The sequence below is a fragment of the Lactuca virosa genome, chromosome 4 (assembly GCF_052849685.1).
Source record: "Lactuca virosa cultivar CGN04683 chromosome 4, Lactuca_virosa_CGN04683_v6, whole genome shotgun sequence".
Taxonomy (NCBI): Eukaryota; Viridiplantae; Streptophyta; class Magnoliopsida; order Asterales; family Asteraceae; genus Lactuca; species Lactuca virosa.
The window spans coordinates 118,648,349-118,663,656 of record NC_136429.1 but is presented as its reverse complement, the minus strand read 5'-3'; the positions used below and the strand labels follow the sequence as shown (position 1 = coordinate 118,663,656).

The 15,308-nt window shown below is 28.9% G+C and overlaps 1 protein-coding gene and 1 long non-coding RNA gene across 3 annotated transcripts; both read right to left on the bottom strand.

The window, feature by feature from the left end:
- Positions 1–7,762: 7,762 nt before the first annotated feature.
- On the bottom strand, positions 7,763–8,725 carry LOC145104951 (uncharacterized). The gene is made up of 2 exons (XM_079042109.1): positions 8,390–8,725; positions 7,763–8,290 (listed from the first exon to the last, which is right to left on the bottom strand). The coding sequence occupies exons 1-2, from the start codon at positions 8,723–8,725 to the stop codon at positions 7,763–7,765; spliced, it is 864 nt and encodes a 287-aa protein (XP_078898235.1).
- Positions 8,726–13,249: 4,524 nt separating this feature from the next.
- LOC145106643 (uncharacterized) lies at positions 13,250–13,647 on the bottom strand. 2 transcript variants are annotated; one of them, XR_013707616.1, is made up of 3 exons: positions 13,582–13,647; positions 13,418–13,489; positions 13,250–13,323 (listed from the first exon to the last, which is right to left on the bottom strand). It is a non-coding gene; the product is annotated as an uncharacterized LOC145106643 (long non-coding RNA). The 2 variants fall into 2 exon arrangements; XR_013707615.1 differs by having other exon boundaries at positions 13,574–13,604.
- Positions 13,648–15,308: the final 1,661 nt, after the last annotated feature.

The window sequence follows — 15,308 nt, the reverse complement described above, 5'->3', positions numbered from 1 at the left end:
TAATGAGTCTTGCACTTAACCGTTATTGTTTGATATTTAATGAGAAGCATTTGATTACCTTTTGATGGAAGACTAAATTGGTTCTCATGTTCCCATTTTTGTTATATTTACATATTTTAATCATTTTATATATTGTCTTGATTGGTATAAATAGATAAGCATGTTATCGTATGTCATAACATATCAAGAAAAAGAATTTATAGAAATAAAATATGTTATATCTTAAAATACAACAAAATATGGATTTATTAAAATAAAAGTGTTATAATTTTCAATAAAATAAATACATACCAATTATTTGAAAAGAAACTTTTTATTGTTGGTTAACGAAACAAGAATTTGTTTGTTTTAGGGTAGACGAAATGGTCTTCATTGAACCCTCTAAAACCTCTGAAGTCATTGGTCCCACTATGGACGGAATGAGGAAAAGGTGTTCCTCCTAAACATTATGAAGCCAACTCCCTCTCATCACATCTTCCTCATTTCCTTCATTTTTTCCAAACAAATTCTGGTTTTAGAACCAGTACCTAACACCTTTTCCTGTATCATAAAAGGTGGATATGATGTTCCCGATGGTGTCATAGTGTCACCTCTTAGCCACTTCGACCAACCCGGAGGCTACCAATTCCATTCTCACCACCCTTATTTATTTTTACATAAAATGTCAAATTTTATAAAAACCAATATATTTAGAAACATTTTATTTTAAAAACCGAATTAATTTTTGTAGTTTAACCAGCGACAATTTGATTTTTTTTAACGTACAAAAACCACTGTATAAAGTTTGAATTCAATAAAAACCGTTATAGTTTGAAATTTGTTTGATATAACCAGTAACCGCACAAAGATTTTTTTTATATATAGTTAAACCATTATAGGTTGAACTTTTCTTAATACAAACATTTGGAAAATATTTTTTTGATTGTTTTTACAATCCTCACCAATAAACATTTGCAGGCTTACATTTTTATTTTGAAGAAAAAAACTATTAATATTTAAATCATAAAAAAAAAGTTAAATGGTTAAACCAAAATAATATTCCAAAACTATATGGAATTTGGCCAAACATAAACTATATAAACTAGTTTGATAAACAATATCAGACACTATAGTTATTATTGAAGTAAAATGCAATTTTTTTTTCTATTTTGTCACTAAACTTATAACTAAATTAATCAGAATGATTGGAGCTATCAGTATGGATTAATTATTTAAAATATACCTAATAAGAAATTGAAAGTCAAACTGACATAATGCTCATTAAATAAATCAATATTAATGTAACTATATTATTGATGATGGATTATGAAATAGAACAACTGAAAATATTGGAAAGGAACTCGCCGACATCATAATGGAACAACTGAAAATACGATATCAATAATCAAAACAACATGAACCTGTTAGGGACAATGGACTGGTTGAAATCGAATGCATATTTTGTCTGAGTTATAATTTTATAAAAATAACCTAAAACAGTATCACAAAATTAATAAAAATCAGTTTATTTTAGGAACATGCTGAGCTTTACACACCCATATGGCCAATAGTGGCGGAGCCAGAAATTTTGATATGTGGTACAAATATTACAAAGATTCAAAATTGTAAATACAAAGATTTTCTTGATATATAAAGTCGTAAATCATATAAAATATATTTTAAAAAAAGTTACAGTTGAATCCGCATAGGCTTCAGGTCTTGAAATCGATCAATGATATTGTCATCAAGAACTTGTAGAAACACATTTTTTTAAATAAAGGTTACTAAACAATTGTTTAAAACTTGATCATTCATGTTATTCCACAACTTATTCTCTCTACACTTTTTATAGGAACCGGAAAATATATATTTTATGTAGCTATCTATTCACATGCATTAAAAATATGATAAAATCATTTTAGTTGGGGGTACAGTAACATAGAACATTTTAACAAATAATTTGTTTTTTATATACAAAACAATTTTTTTGAGATGTTATAGTATCCCAACGCCTCATGTAGCTCCGCCACTGATGGCCAAGGTTTCAACAGGCCTTCTTTAGCTCCATATATATATATATATATATATATATATATATATATATATATATATATATATATAATAAAAAATACCTAAAGGTTTAAACCCTTAAACCTAAAAAATCAATACAAATACGTAAAAAAAAATACTTTAAGAGATCTATTTTTTTTATTTTTTTTTGATTTTTTAAGGCTAAAAATCGCAGTTTTGGGACACACCTAAAAGGTTGAGAACGCGAGAACAAATCTAAGCTCTCTAAATTTTAAAATCAAAGGTTAATATTAACGGGCCATTTTAATAAATTCTGAAAGTCATAGGATTAAACTGTAACTTCTCAATTAACTAAAATGGTACTATAGTCATTAGGTTTTATCCTATATTTATCGGCTCCTAAAACCTCTCTCTCTCTCTCTCTCACGTTTCCTTTAAACCCTAATCGATGGACGCCAACACTGAAAAAAAACATACGCTTCTTCCCTCTCATCTCTCCACTGCCGACCTTTTGAGTTTTCTTCAACCTAGCCGCCGCACAAGACACAATACACCACCATTGCCATCTTGATAGTCGAACCTGACAGCAGCACCACCGCCACCATCATCATACAGCGCCATCATCACCATCTCTTGTCATTACCATAGCCGTAGCTTTCTGGATCCAACCTTGGGGTCATAAACAGAAAACTCTGGTAGTGTAATCTTCTTAACCGCCCAAGGTACCCCTTCCTTGGAGCCGAAGAGATTAAGAAGTGGAGGATTACCGTTTCCAGAAGACCCACCAAAACCCTCGTCGGTGGGTATTGGGGAACCAGATGAACCTTCAATCACCAACAAGCTACCACGACTCCATGAACCACCGCTAGTCTCTGGAGGTGATTTCCCGTTTTGTTTCATCCAAGTAAGGACCAGGTTTCAAAATTCAGCACTCTCCCCTTGCTCCTACTTCAAAATCCAAGTATACCATGGTCGTTATTATCTTCACAGAAAGAGAAAAAGAGTAGATGTTGTTTTTTTCATTGGATTACATGTATGTATGTATGATCGAAAAAAAATTCGCAACACTTTTTACTTTGATGGTACCATATTAGAAGTTCTTTATCTCTTAACAATGTTTTTATTCATAAGCAATTCATATTTAGATGTTTTCATTTATGAATAAATGTGTATTCAAATGTTTTCATAAGATTAGATGCATATTTCATTACTGATTGAAGTGTATTCATTGGTGATTAAATGTGTATTCAAGTGTATTCATAAATGTGTATTCAAATGTTTTCATAAGATTAAATGTATATTTCATTACTGATTGAAGTGTATTCATCGGTGATTAAATGTGTATTTATAAGTGTATTCAATGTTTTCTATTCAGAAACAATCCATATTTAGACGTGTTCATTCATTTGTGTTTTATTCATTTATGAGTATAACTTAATTCATCTATTCATTCAAGATTATTATTGGATTCATATAAGATTACAAACATGTTTTATTCAAGATTATTATGCCCTTATATAATGATTGGTTCACAATTGTTCTCGCGTTCAATCTTTTTGGTGTTCTCAATTGATCATTTCCATATATATATATATATATATATATATATATATATATATATATATATATATATAACTTTTCTTTCAATGATTTTATAAAAAAATAGCGATTTTTAATTTTGTAAAGTAAAAAAAAAGATTAGATATCTCAAAGTATTTTTTTTTTATATCTGTTTAGGATTTTTTTTAGGTTTATGCATTTTCTATTGATTTTTCATCTCTCTCTCTCTCTCTCTCTATATATATATATATATATATATATATATATATATATATATATATATATATATATATATCCTTATTCTAATAAAAGAATAACTTTAATCTCCTTTTACCATGTGTCATTCTAATACAACTTCTCATTAATATTATGTCACATGTCATGAAGATATATTAGCCAAATCACTTCAAAATTCAAATTTAGTTTTTCTAATTAAATTTGTAACTGTGGTTCTCACGGATTATAAACTAGTGTGTATGTGTATGTGTGTGTATATATATATATATATATATATATATATATAGTTAGGATCAAATATGAATTACAATTTTAATGTGAATGTGTGACCAAATTGTAACAATTGGATTAAAAACAATAAATGATTATGATCTTAAGGTACATGATATTATCATGTACTGACATTTATTATGACTTAATTAATTATATGGACAAATGTCACATTTTACTAAGAGAGAGAAATTAAATATTATCTATATTTTATGCAATTAATTCAAATTAGTTAATGAAAATTATATGAAATCTTGGATTTTATTCAACATATTTAACTTAATTAATATATTTTAGGAATACGACTTTCATTCAACCCGTTCAAATTTATTTCAAGTTTCAGTCAAGAGTTCTTTTTAGAATCAACATTCTTAAGGAATAAGAATGCATATGTTCAAGAATAACAATTTGTATAAAAATAATAATTATTATTATTATTACAAACTACAAATGCAAGAATAGACATTCTTGAAAAATAAATCTGAATTGTGTTAAGAATAAATATGAATGGCTTTGAATGAGTGAGAAAATTGAGTCTAATATAAAATTTCATAAATCAAGGTCATTCTTAAAGAATAAAACTAAATTGAATACATTTTCAAGATATGATACAAGTGTAAGCTGTAAGAATTAAAAAGAAATTGATATTAATAATATTTTTAAAAGAATAAAATACATTCTTAAAAGGAATACAATACATTCTTTAAAGGAAAATGATATATTCTTAAAGATTAAATTGCACTCTAACACCCCGTTCCAGAGTTCAACTTAACGAGAGAAAAGAAAGGAAATGAGTGGAAATGAGAAGAAAGTAAAAGAAATTGGTGTTCCCGAGTTTTATTAAAGGAAGGAAGTGGGGGGAAATGGAAGGATCACCTTCTCTCCTAACTTTTCTTCCGATTTGGGAGGATTTGGAAACAAAGAACAAAATGATTAATTTTCCTTCTACTTCTCTCCAACTCGGGAACACAAAAGAAAATTTTGTTTTCCTTTCCTTTCTCTTCTTTTCTCTCCTAGCTTTCTTTTCTCTTCTTTTCGTTTCTTTTATTAAACTCGGGAACTAGGCGTAAACAAATTCGAATTCTAAAAGAATAACTAGTCTAAAATCATATATGCAAAAGTTGGATATGAATACAGGTTGTGTTTTGACGGTGTTATTTGCTTGTCGGTTGTTTCTTGGTCTAATCAAGAGAGTGTCGATGGTTATTTCTCATATCGACTTCGATTACCGCATGAATCACCATCCTCTCTTGCCATCTACATACATAAAAATGTCACTATCAATACTTCATCATCGTAAACCACCACCTTCAATCATTGTTAATTCTTTAAGAATCATAGTTTATTCTTTAAGAATCAAAAGAAATTTATTCTGTTTAGTGATTTTTTTATGTAGGAAAAACAAAAACTAAAAAGAAAATTATTTTTCTTTGAAACTGTGTATAGTAAGAAACAAACCAACACCAAAAAAAAAAAATTGTCTCTTTTATGTATGCCGAGAACAATCCAAAAAAGAAAAACTCAAAAACTTGTTTTTCTTCATCTGTACGACATACCAAATAATCAAAAAAATTGTTTATATATCCCTTATATATTAATATAAATATATATCAAAATTAAACCTTTTAATTTTAATTAAGTTTGTGTATATATTTCATACATATAATGATTGAACTACATTTTTCGTATTACCTTCATCACCAACATCTCAATGAGACACCAAACTGATGGAAATTAGTTGGTGACCTTCATGTTTAACCTGGTCTTTGCTCTCTGTACGCAACAACAAAGAAGAAAATTTTAATGGCATGCTCCAGTACTGCATTAGATAGAAATAGAATCGATTAAGCTATCTTAAAATGTGGGATATGCCGATACACGTAGGAGGAGTAGGAAAATATGGATGGATCGTTAGGGTTATCGAGAAAGAGAGGGTGAATGGTCGGTGGTCAATCATTTATCCCTAAAATTAAGTATTTTAAATTGATTATAATATACGGTGATTTAATTTTATAATATTTAATTTAATAAATAAAATTACTTTAATGCATTTATAAAATGATCAGACCACATTTGGTCATACATTCACATAATATATATAGGTTATACATGATCCTCACACACATACACACACACTCTCTCTCTCTCTCTCTCTCTCTCTATATATATATATATATATATATATATATATATATATATATATATATATATATATATATATATATAAGAGGGTTCAATTGAGAAAAAAAAAGTTGAGAATGAGGGAATCATTCTCAGCCATACATTTAATTTGCCGCAAAACACTTAGGCGTACCGTCGGAAATGGATAACGGATAAACATGTGTTTTCCAACCAAACATGTTTCATTAAACTATATTAATCATTACCTTAATATACACAAAAACATACTTTTTTTTTTGTTTTTTTTAGAAAGCCATTTTTATCGAAAAATTATTTTAAATATATCAAAATTCATAACTTTTATTCTCTATAAATAGACATCCATATTGATATAGTTTTAAGATAAAATAAAAAAATTCTTTTTTTAGAGTTTCAGCTCTCGTTATTCATAAGTGAATAAAAATCTATCAGATTTTTATTACAGTACATTCGCTATTCACTTATGAATAAAACGTATGCTTAATTTTTTTTTTATAGTTTAAGTATCGTTCATATATGAATATGACACGTAATAAAGTTTTCTTACTTAAAATATATTTTTTACATCATCTTTCGTCATATATTATAATTATATATAAATAAAATGTGTATTAGTTGTCGTCATATTTTATATTCATATATGAATAAAACATTTATCAGATTTTTGTTACAGTTAATTTGTTATTCATATATGAATAAGTAGTACAAATGATACTTAAACTGTAAAAAAATTAATTATATATTTTTATTCATAACTGAATAACGAATGTACTGTAGCAAAAATCTGATGCATTTTTATTCACTTATGAATAACGATAGCTGAAAATATATATATATATATATATATATATATATATATATATATATATATATATATATATATATATTATCTTAAAAGTATATCAATATGGATGTGTATTTGTAGAGAATAAAAAATCATGAATTTTTGTATATTTAAAATCATTTTTCAATAAAAATAACTTCTTAAAAATTAAAAAAACGGAAAAAAAAACTATGGTGTTGTTTGGTTCGCAGAATGTTGCTGAAAATTTGAATTGGAATTGGAAAAAGAATCTGTCATGAATTTGAATCCAATTCTGTATGCTGTTTGGTTGGCAGGAAATGGAATTGGAATTAATTCCAGATTCTGTTTGGTTCGCAGGAAATGGAATTGGAATTCATGTAAAATAACATAATTGCCCTTTTGTCTGTTTTGCTTAATTTTACTTTGTTTTTTAAGTTATATGTAAACATGTATTATATAAATTATTGAAATAGTAAATTTTAATTTATTGATTGAACATTCATACAAACATATTATGAAAATCACGTTAATAAACATCATAAGTTAAAGTCATTCCACTTTGCATCATAATAATGTTACCAAAAAGCATATCAATATTTCGATACATCCCTATCGAAGATACCAAAAACTTACAAATCCAAAATACCAAGCAACATCCTAATAAACATCCCAAAAGAGCTTAAAAATCCAAAATATGAATTAACATCCTAATTAATAATACTACCCTTCCAAAATGTATTTGACCCAAACTTCTCTATCGCCTTCTTCAATTTGCCAAAACTTTTGTACGTTTATTGGATCACTTCTTATCTTGGTCAAAGCTTTGAACTTCTCGACTTGACTTAATGAACTCATCTTTAAAATCTCCGGAGGGATCTTCTCACTCAATTCGTTAATCTTCATGTCAAATTTAATACCTTGACTCAAATCTTTTGATATTTCTTTTAGACTTTCAGTAATCAAACCAACCGCATTATTGAACACATCATCGGCACACCGTTTCCTCTTATTAGAGCGAACACTTGGTGACGTTTCCTCATTTTGCACTATTGTATTATGGCTAATTTCCTCGGATTCAAGTATGTCATCATCCGACTCTTGCATTTCTTCTTCTAAGTTCACATCTTGCTCCATCTCAATGAAATCTCTAGCTCTATTTCCTTGAGCTTGGTCTTTTCCAAAAACAATGCAAAGATCTTCATAGTAAGGAAATGATTTGTGTTTCCATCTAGTCGCTTCTTTATGACCCTATTTACCAACATGATAATTTATATAAAAAAACAAAATATTTCCATATAGTCACTTCATTATAAACTATAAAAATAAAAATATTATAACATGATGTACCTGTAGGTACGCCTCCCAAACCGAATCCTCAACAGTAACACAATGTTTTTCAGAATCATAACCAAACCCGCTTGTGTTTGAACCGTTTACCATATCGTAGACACATTGCCAATCTCTCTTCATGGTTTTTATCTTTGACTCAATATCTAGCTTACCTAAAATACGCGAGTCCGGAAGTGATTGTTTTAATGCTTGCTCAAGATGTTGCAAATAACCCGACTTAAAACCATTATCGGCTTTAAATCCTCCAGCATTTGTCATATTCACTAATGCCTCAACTAGCTTTGCTTCTTCATTGTTTGTCCATGTCTTATAATTTCTAATTTGACTTGTCATACCTATATAAACATAACAAAAACCAATAGATAAGTATCAAAACTAATTTTAGATACATTATAAATAGATAAGCAAAATGCCAATTGTCGATAACATTAAGCAAGCAACAATTTGTCCAACATAACGTTAAAAAAGCAACAATTGTTCAACGTAACGATAAGCAAACAATACAACAATTTGTCCAACATAGAGATACATCATAAATAGATAAGCAAAATGCCAATTTAATTTGCCGCGCCCCTAGATGCAAACATGGACTCCGCTAAATTATCTCTAAATATGGTCCATTCATTCGAAGTCCCTACAGAAGTAATATTATCAACATCTTCAGGTCCAACATCTCCGGTTCCCTCATCCCGATCACATTCATTGTCAAAAGGATCTACTTCCATTTCTTGTCTTATGAAGTTATGTAGTAGACAACATGCCATTATGATCTTATCTTTCATTTCAATTGGATAATACGAATTGTCCTTTAATATTCCCCATCTTCCCTTCAAAATGCCAAAACATCGTTCAATGACATTTCTTGCTGATGAATGTTTCATGTTAAAGAATTCCTTTGTTGTAGTTGGTTGGTGCCCATGACGCCATTCATTTAAGTGATACCTTTACCCTCTATACGGGGCTAGAAAACCCTCTCCATTTGTATATCCAGCATCAACTAAATAATAACCTGCAAATAAGATTTGTAGTTAATAACGTTTTATAAATAAGATTTATAGTTAAATATATATATATATATATATATATATATATATATATATACATATATAAGATTTACATACCCGGTCTTGGAACTTTCAATCCATGTGGTCTAAGAAGAGCATCCCGAAGAACTCTACCATCCGCAGCCGACCCCTCCCATCCCGGTAACACGTAGATAAACTGCATATCTTGGGAACAAACCCCTAGAACGTTTGTTGCAATATCATTCTTTCTTGTTCTATATCTAGGCTTTTCTTCGGCTGGAACTAGGCACTTTATATATGTTCCATCTAAAGCTCCTAAACAATTCTTAAACCATTTCCATCTTTGATCGGTGGAGTTATTGGGAACAGGTTCGGGTCTCTTAAGCAAACGAGTATGCAATCGTATGACAGCATTACAAACTCGACTAAAGTGCCTACTAATCGTTTCTCCCGAACGATGAAAGCGACTTATGATGACCCGATTCTTAACATTATGAGCAAGAATATGTAGAAAAATGGCAACTTGTTCATCAATATCCATATTCCTACTTCGTTTTAGTCCTCCGAATGTTTCAAGCATATGACATAACTTTTTAAAGCACATTCGAGACATCCTAATTTGTGATATAGACATGGTGTCACTCTCATAAACTATTTCATGTAGTATTGGGTATCGATCTATATTTGAAGAAATCCGCTTAATACGTCGTTTATCTATATGGTTTTTGAACATCATTAACAAGAGGAGTACAACAATGTGCAAAACCACGTTCCACCATTTCAAAATCAATGAATTTTGTCTTTTTCTACGATTATATGTTGTTAAACTAGGGCGGGACATTTTCCTGTGCATACAAATTCAGATCATATTCAGAGTGTACACAACACCATTTAATTTTAACAGTTGCTGAAGTTAAAAGAAAAAAAGATGAACAATTTGATTCTCACATTTAATTTGATTTTCACATTTGATTTTCACATTTGAATCAACAGAAAACATTTGAATCAACAGAAAAACAGATCATATTCTGTTGTCTACGATATTAGTGATAAAACTAAAAAGGAACAAACTTGATTTTCACTGAAATCGATTTTCTGGAAATCGAAAAGAGAAGTTCAGTGTGAATCAACAGAAAACAAGAAACAACTGGATACATGTTTCAAAAAATCGCTCTTCACTGAATAAAAATAGATAATCGATTTTCCTATAATCGACTTTTCAATACAAGAAACAGTGGGTAGAATCAAGATTACGAGGGAGAGAGAGAGCGTGACAGAGAGTGACAGTGAGAGAAATCACGATTAGGAGTTGTATCGATACACATACCTGACGAAGAGATGGAGAACCAGTTGCGTTTGATGAAGCCTGCAATTCGATTTTGATGAAAAAATGGAGAAGACGAGCACACTGTGATGTCGGCTGTGATGAGGCTGAGTCCGATTTTGAGGAAGACGTTGTGATAGGGTTTTTGTTTTTAGAAGGATTTTGTTAAAATAAAAGGGGTATAATGGTAAAATTTCACTTTCCTAGATGGTATGGATTTATTTCCATCAGTTTGATGAAGGAATGTAGTTTCTAATGTATGAAGGAATGTTTTCCTCATTTAGGATTCCCATTCCTTCCTTAAGTTGAACCAAACACAGGAATTCGAGGGAATTGGAATCATTTTCCCTCGAATTCCAATCCTTTCCTGCCAACCAAACGCACTCTATGTTTTTGTATAAATTAAGGTAATGATTAACATAGTTTAAGGAAACATGCTTTGTTGAAAACACATGTGTATTCCTTATCCATTTCCGCTGGTACAACAGAGGCTTTTGCGGCAAAAATAAATGAGTGACTGAGAATGATTCCTCCATTCTAAACCTTTTTTTTTCTCAATTGAACTTACCTCTCTCTCTCTCTCTCTATATATATATATATATATATATATATATATATATATATATATATATATATATATATATAGAGAGAGAGAGAGAGAGAGAAATTAAATTGGCTCCTACTATTTATGCCTACAAATATTCATATCCATTAACATTATGACATGTGTCATCATTTCACCATTCAATTTAATTTGATTTGATATATTCCTAATTTATTCTTATTAAGATAGTTAAAAAAATATGGAATGGTGACACTATTAATAATATTAGTGGGTAAGAATATTTATAGGCATAAAAAGTAGGAAACAATTAATTTTTCTCATATATATATATATATATATATATATATATATATATATAGGGTTAAGATCGGTTGAGAACTCATAGTTTCCCGAGGACCTAAGAACTAAAGGTGGAACGTTGGATCAAAATCAAATCATTAAGGGCATGATCGTAATTTTTCTCATATATATATATATATATATATATATATATATATATATATATATATATATATATATATAGGGTTAAGATCGGTTGAGAACTCATAGTTTCCCGACGACCTAAGAACTAAAGGTGGAGCGTTGGATCAAAATCAAATCATTAAGGGCATGATCGTCATCATACCAATCCGACTTAATTTTTTGTATTATTGGAAATATTATTAAAAAAGCTCTCAAATTAACATAATAAAACAAAATTTTGGATTTTTTTATAAAAAAAATAATTTTCGTTTTTTTTTAACTGCAGAATTTTAAAAAATTTGAATTTTTTTTAAAAACTGCAATTTTTTCAAAAAAGAAACTGCCTTTTTTTTGAAAAAAAAACTGTATTTAAAAAAACTGTAAATTTTTTAATAAAACAATAATTTTTTAAAAAAAAACTGCATTTTTTTCTAAATTACTGCAATTTTTTCAAAAAAACTACACTTTTTTTAATAAAACTGCACTTTTTAAAAAAATATAAATTTTTAAAAATCAGTAAATTTATATAAAAAAAAACTAGAATATTTAAAAAAAAAACTCTAATTTTTTAACAAAAAAAATCAACATTTTAGGTGCATATATTCATATTTTTTTCAAATGAATATATGCATATTTCTTATACTATAATATTCGTATGTAAATCATAAAAAATCTCATTCTTATTAATCAATCTATAAGCATAATAGTACAAGTATTTTATTCGACACAAAATAAAATATAAAAAATAAAAAATGCTACGAAGATTCACAATGTTATCATTTCGTCATATCAAGATTTTCATATTTTCTTCAATTTATGACTTTTCACCTCTTCAATATTTTCCACAAATTCTTCAAAATCTACAAGAAAATTAAAAAAATTTTGATTAATGCAAGAACACTCACAAAAATGCACATGCACATATCATATAAGATTTACATGTGATTCATATGTGAATTACATATGATTTACACGTGAATCACATGTAATTCATATGTGAGTTACATGTTATTTATATGTGAATCACATGTAATTCTTATATGATTCACTTGTGATCTACACGTGAATCACATGTAATTCATATGTGAATCACTTGTGATTCATATGTAACTCATATGGGATTCACTTGTGATTTACATGTGAATTACATGTGATTTTATATGTGAATTACATGTGATTTTATATGTGAATTACATGTGATTCATATGTGAATCACTTGTGATTTACATGTGAATAACTTGTGATTTATATGTGAATCGCTTGTGATTCACATGTGAATTACATGTTATTACATGTTCCTTTGTAGTTTTATTAACTTTTTTGACAATTAAAATGTAAATATTTACCTATAGAGAAGATGCACAAGTGAATAAAGCTTCACATTGATCAAGAAGAGATATATCTTGTGCTACTACAGTCGCAAGTTCAGAAACCACCCAATCAACAAATACTATTTATCAAAGAAGGAGAATATGTGTATTACAAGAAAGACATTTGACTCAAGTTGAACAATCCTCTTGGAATCTCCCCACTCAAATTGTTGAAACTCAAATCCCTGAAAAGAAGACACCCAATTGGAGAGCTTTTCATTATTAGTTTATATTCATATTATGAAATAAATCCATATATTCCCATTACTCAGTACTCACAGTAGTGTCAAGTTTACATGTTCTCCTATGTCATTTGGAATAGAGCCAGAAAGTCTGTTATTTCTCAACATTCTGCAAGAGGTAACATCTTGTTATATATTAAGCTCCAGGATAATAAAGGAAGCATGGGTATACTTTAAAAAAAGATCAATATACTTGCTTACAGAACACTCAAGGACTTCAAATTCTGAATAAAATCCAGATTTCCATTAGATAAACCACTTATCCTCCTGTAACATTATAGAAAGCAAATTAAAAGATCAAAAATAGAAACTTGCAAAATATAATAATGAATGCTTATGAAAACAAAGGCTTACAACTCCTGTAAAATTATCTAGTTTACAACACATATAACCATAATTGATCGTTCTATAGTCTTTTTCATTGATGCATTTTAACAAACACCTTGAATGCATTAACCAATCAACAAATTTAAACCTATATCATAGAATAGTACAATAAATTTGAAACTAGAATAACATTACATAATATTATCCCTAATTTTGTTATAAGAAACAGAAGAAATCAAAAATCAAAAATCAAAATCAAATTATCAGTTCATAATTGCTATCAATTTAATAAAATAAAAAAGAATGTAAATCTGACCTTCTTCCTGGACTGAAACAACTAACTAAAATCAATAGAAAAGTGAAACTTACATAATCATAGGATCAGAGGAAACGAGTAACAGAGTTTTCTGTAGTTTTCGAAATCAATCTTCGTTCTCTTCTGATTAACCGAATAAATCAACGACGATGGACTTTGGATCCAAATATAAAATCGAGATCTCAATCCGAGATGCTTTCGAAATTCCGATGGAGTCATGTCGGAGAATCCAGTGACGCCATGGATAAGCTGACAAATCAAGCTTTTGATGACGATTTGTGTGGCGGAGGTTAGTTTTGAAGAGAGTGAACCTGTAATTGTCTTCTTCCTGCGACACATATGATTTACGGAAGTGATGCTCCTCCATGTTCAACGATTGGAGTCATGACGGATGAAGACATCGTCTCCGGCGACCAAAGACAACGACGATGAAGAAGAAGATGAGCGAAGGGGTCGTCTTTGGAGGCGATGTGACGGTAGGAGGTTGGATGAGATAGAGAGAGAGACGCACAGGTAATTCATCTCTAAAATGCCCCTTAATCATTTAGTTATCATGCCCCCGTGTTGTTTTTTTACCATGTATTTACAAAAATGCCACAAATTTTGTTATTTTGATCTAACGGCCCTGGTTTGGTTCTCGGGTTCTCGGGAAACTTTGAGTTCTCAAATGATCCTTCATCTCTCTCTCTCTCTCTATATATATATATATATATATATATATATATATATATATATATATATATATATATATATATATATATATATATATATATATATATATATGAGAGAGAGATTATGCTATGTCTGAAGAGAGCGAGTCTGAACAGTCGGTGACTCGTTTGCAATAATTAAAATTAGTGTGTGGAAATTTGACTTATCGCCTTAAAAGTCAAACGCAACCATCGCCCCCACTTCCTTTTTCGTAAAAGGAATTTTTCATGTGGAAACTCTTTAAATAGATTATTTTCAGTCAGTTCAAGTTAAAAATAATATAAACAATTATTATATTTACATTCTGTTTAATTTGTACTCATTGGTTGATCTAAATGTTATATCTTTTCAAATACCGAAATACGAGTACTTTTATCCACCATTTGAGAATATTACATGATTCACAAATTCTGCCGGTAGTAAGTTTATTTCTTAAATATGTTTTTTGGTTCAATAATATATTTTAAATACTATAATATATTTTATACTAGCTGTGACACCCATATATTATATGGGTTAATTAAAAAAAAGTTAAATATAAAAGTCTAAATATTTAAGAACTTTAAATATATAA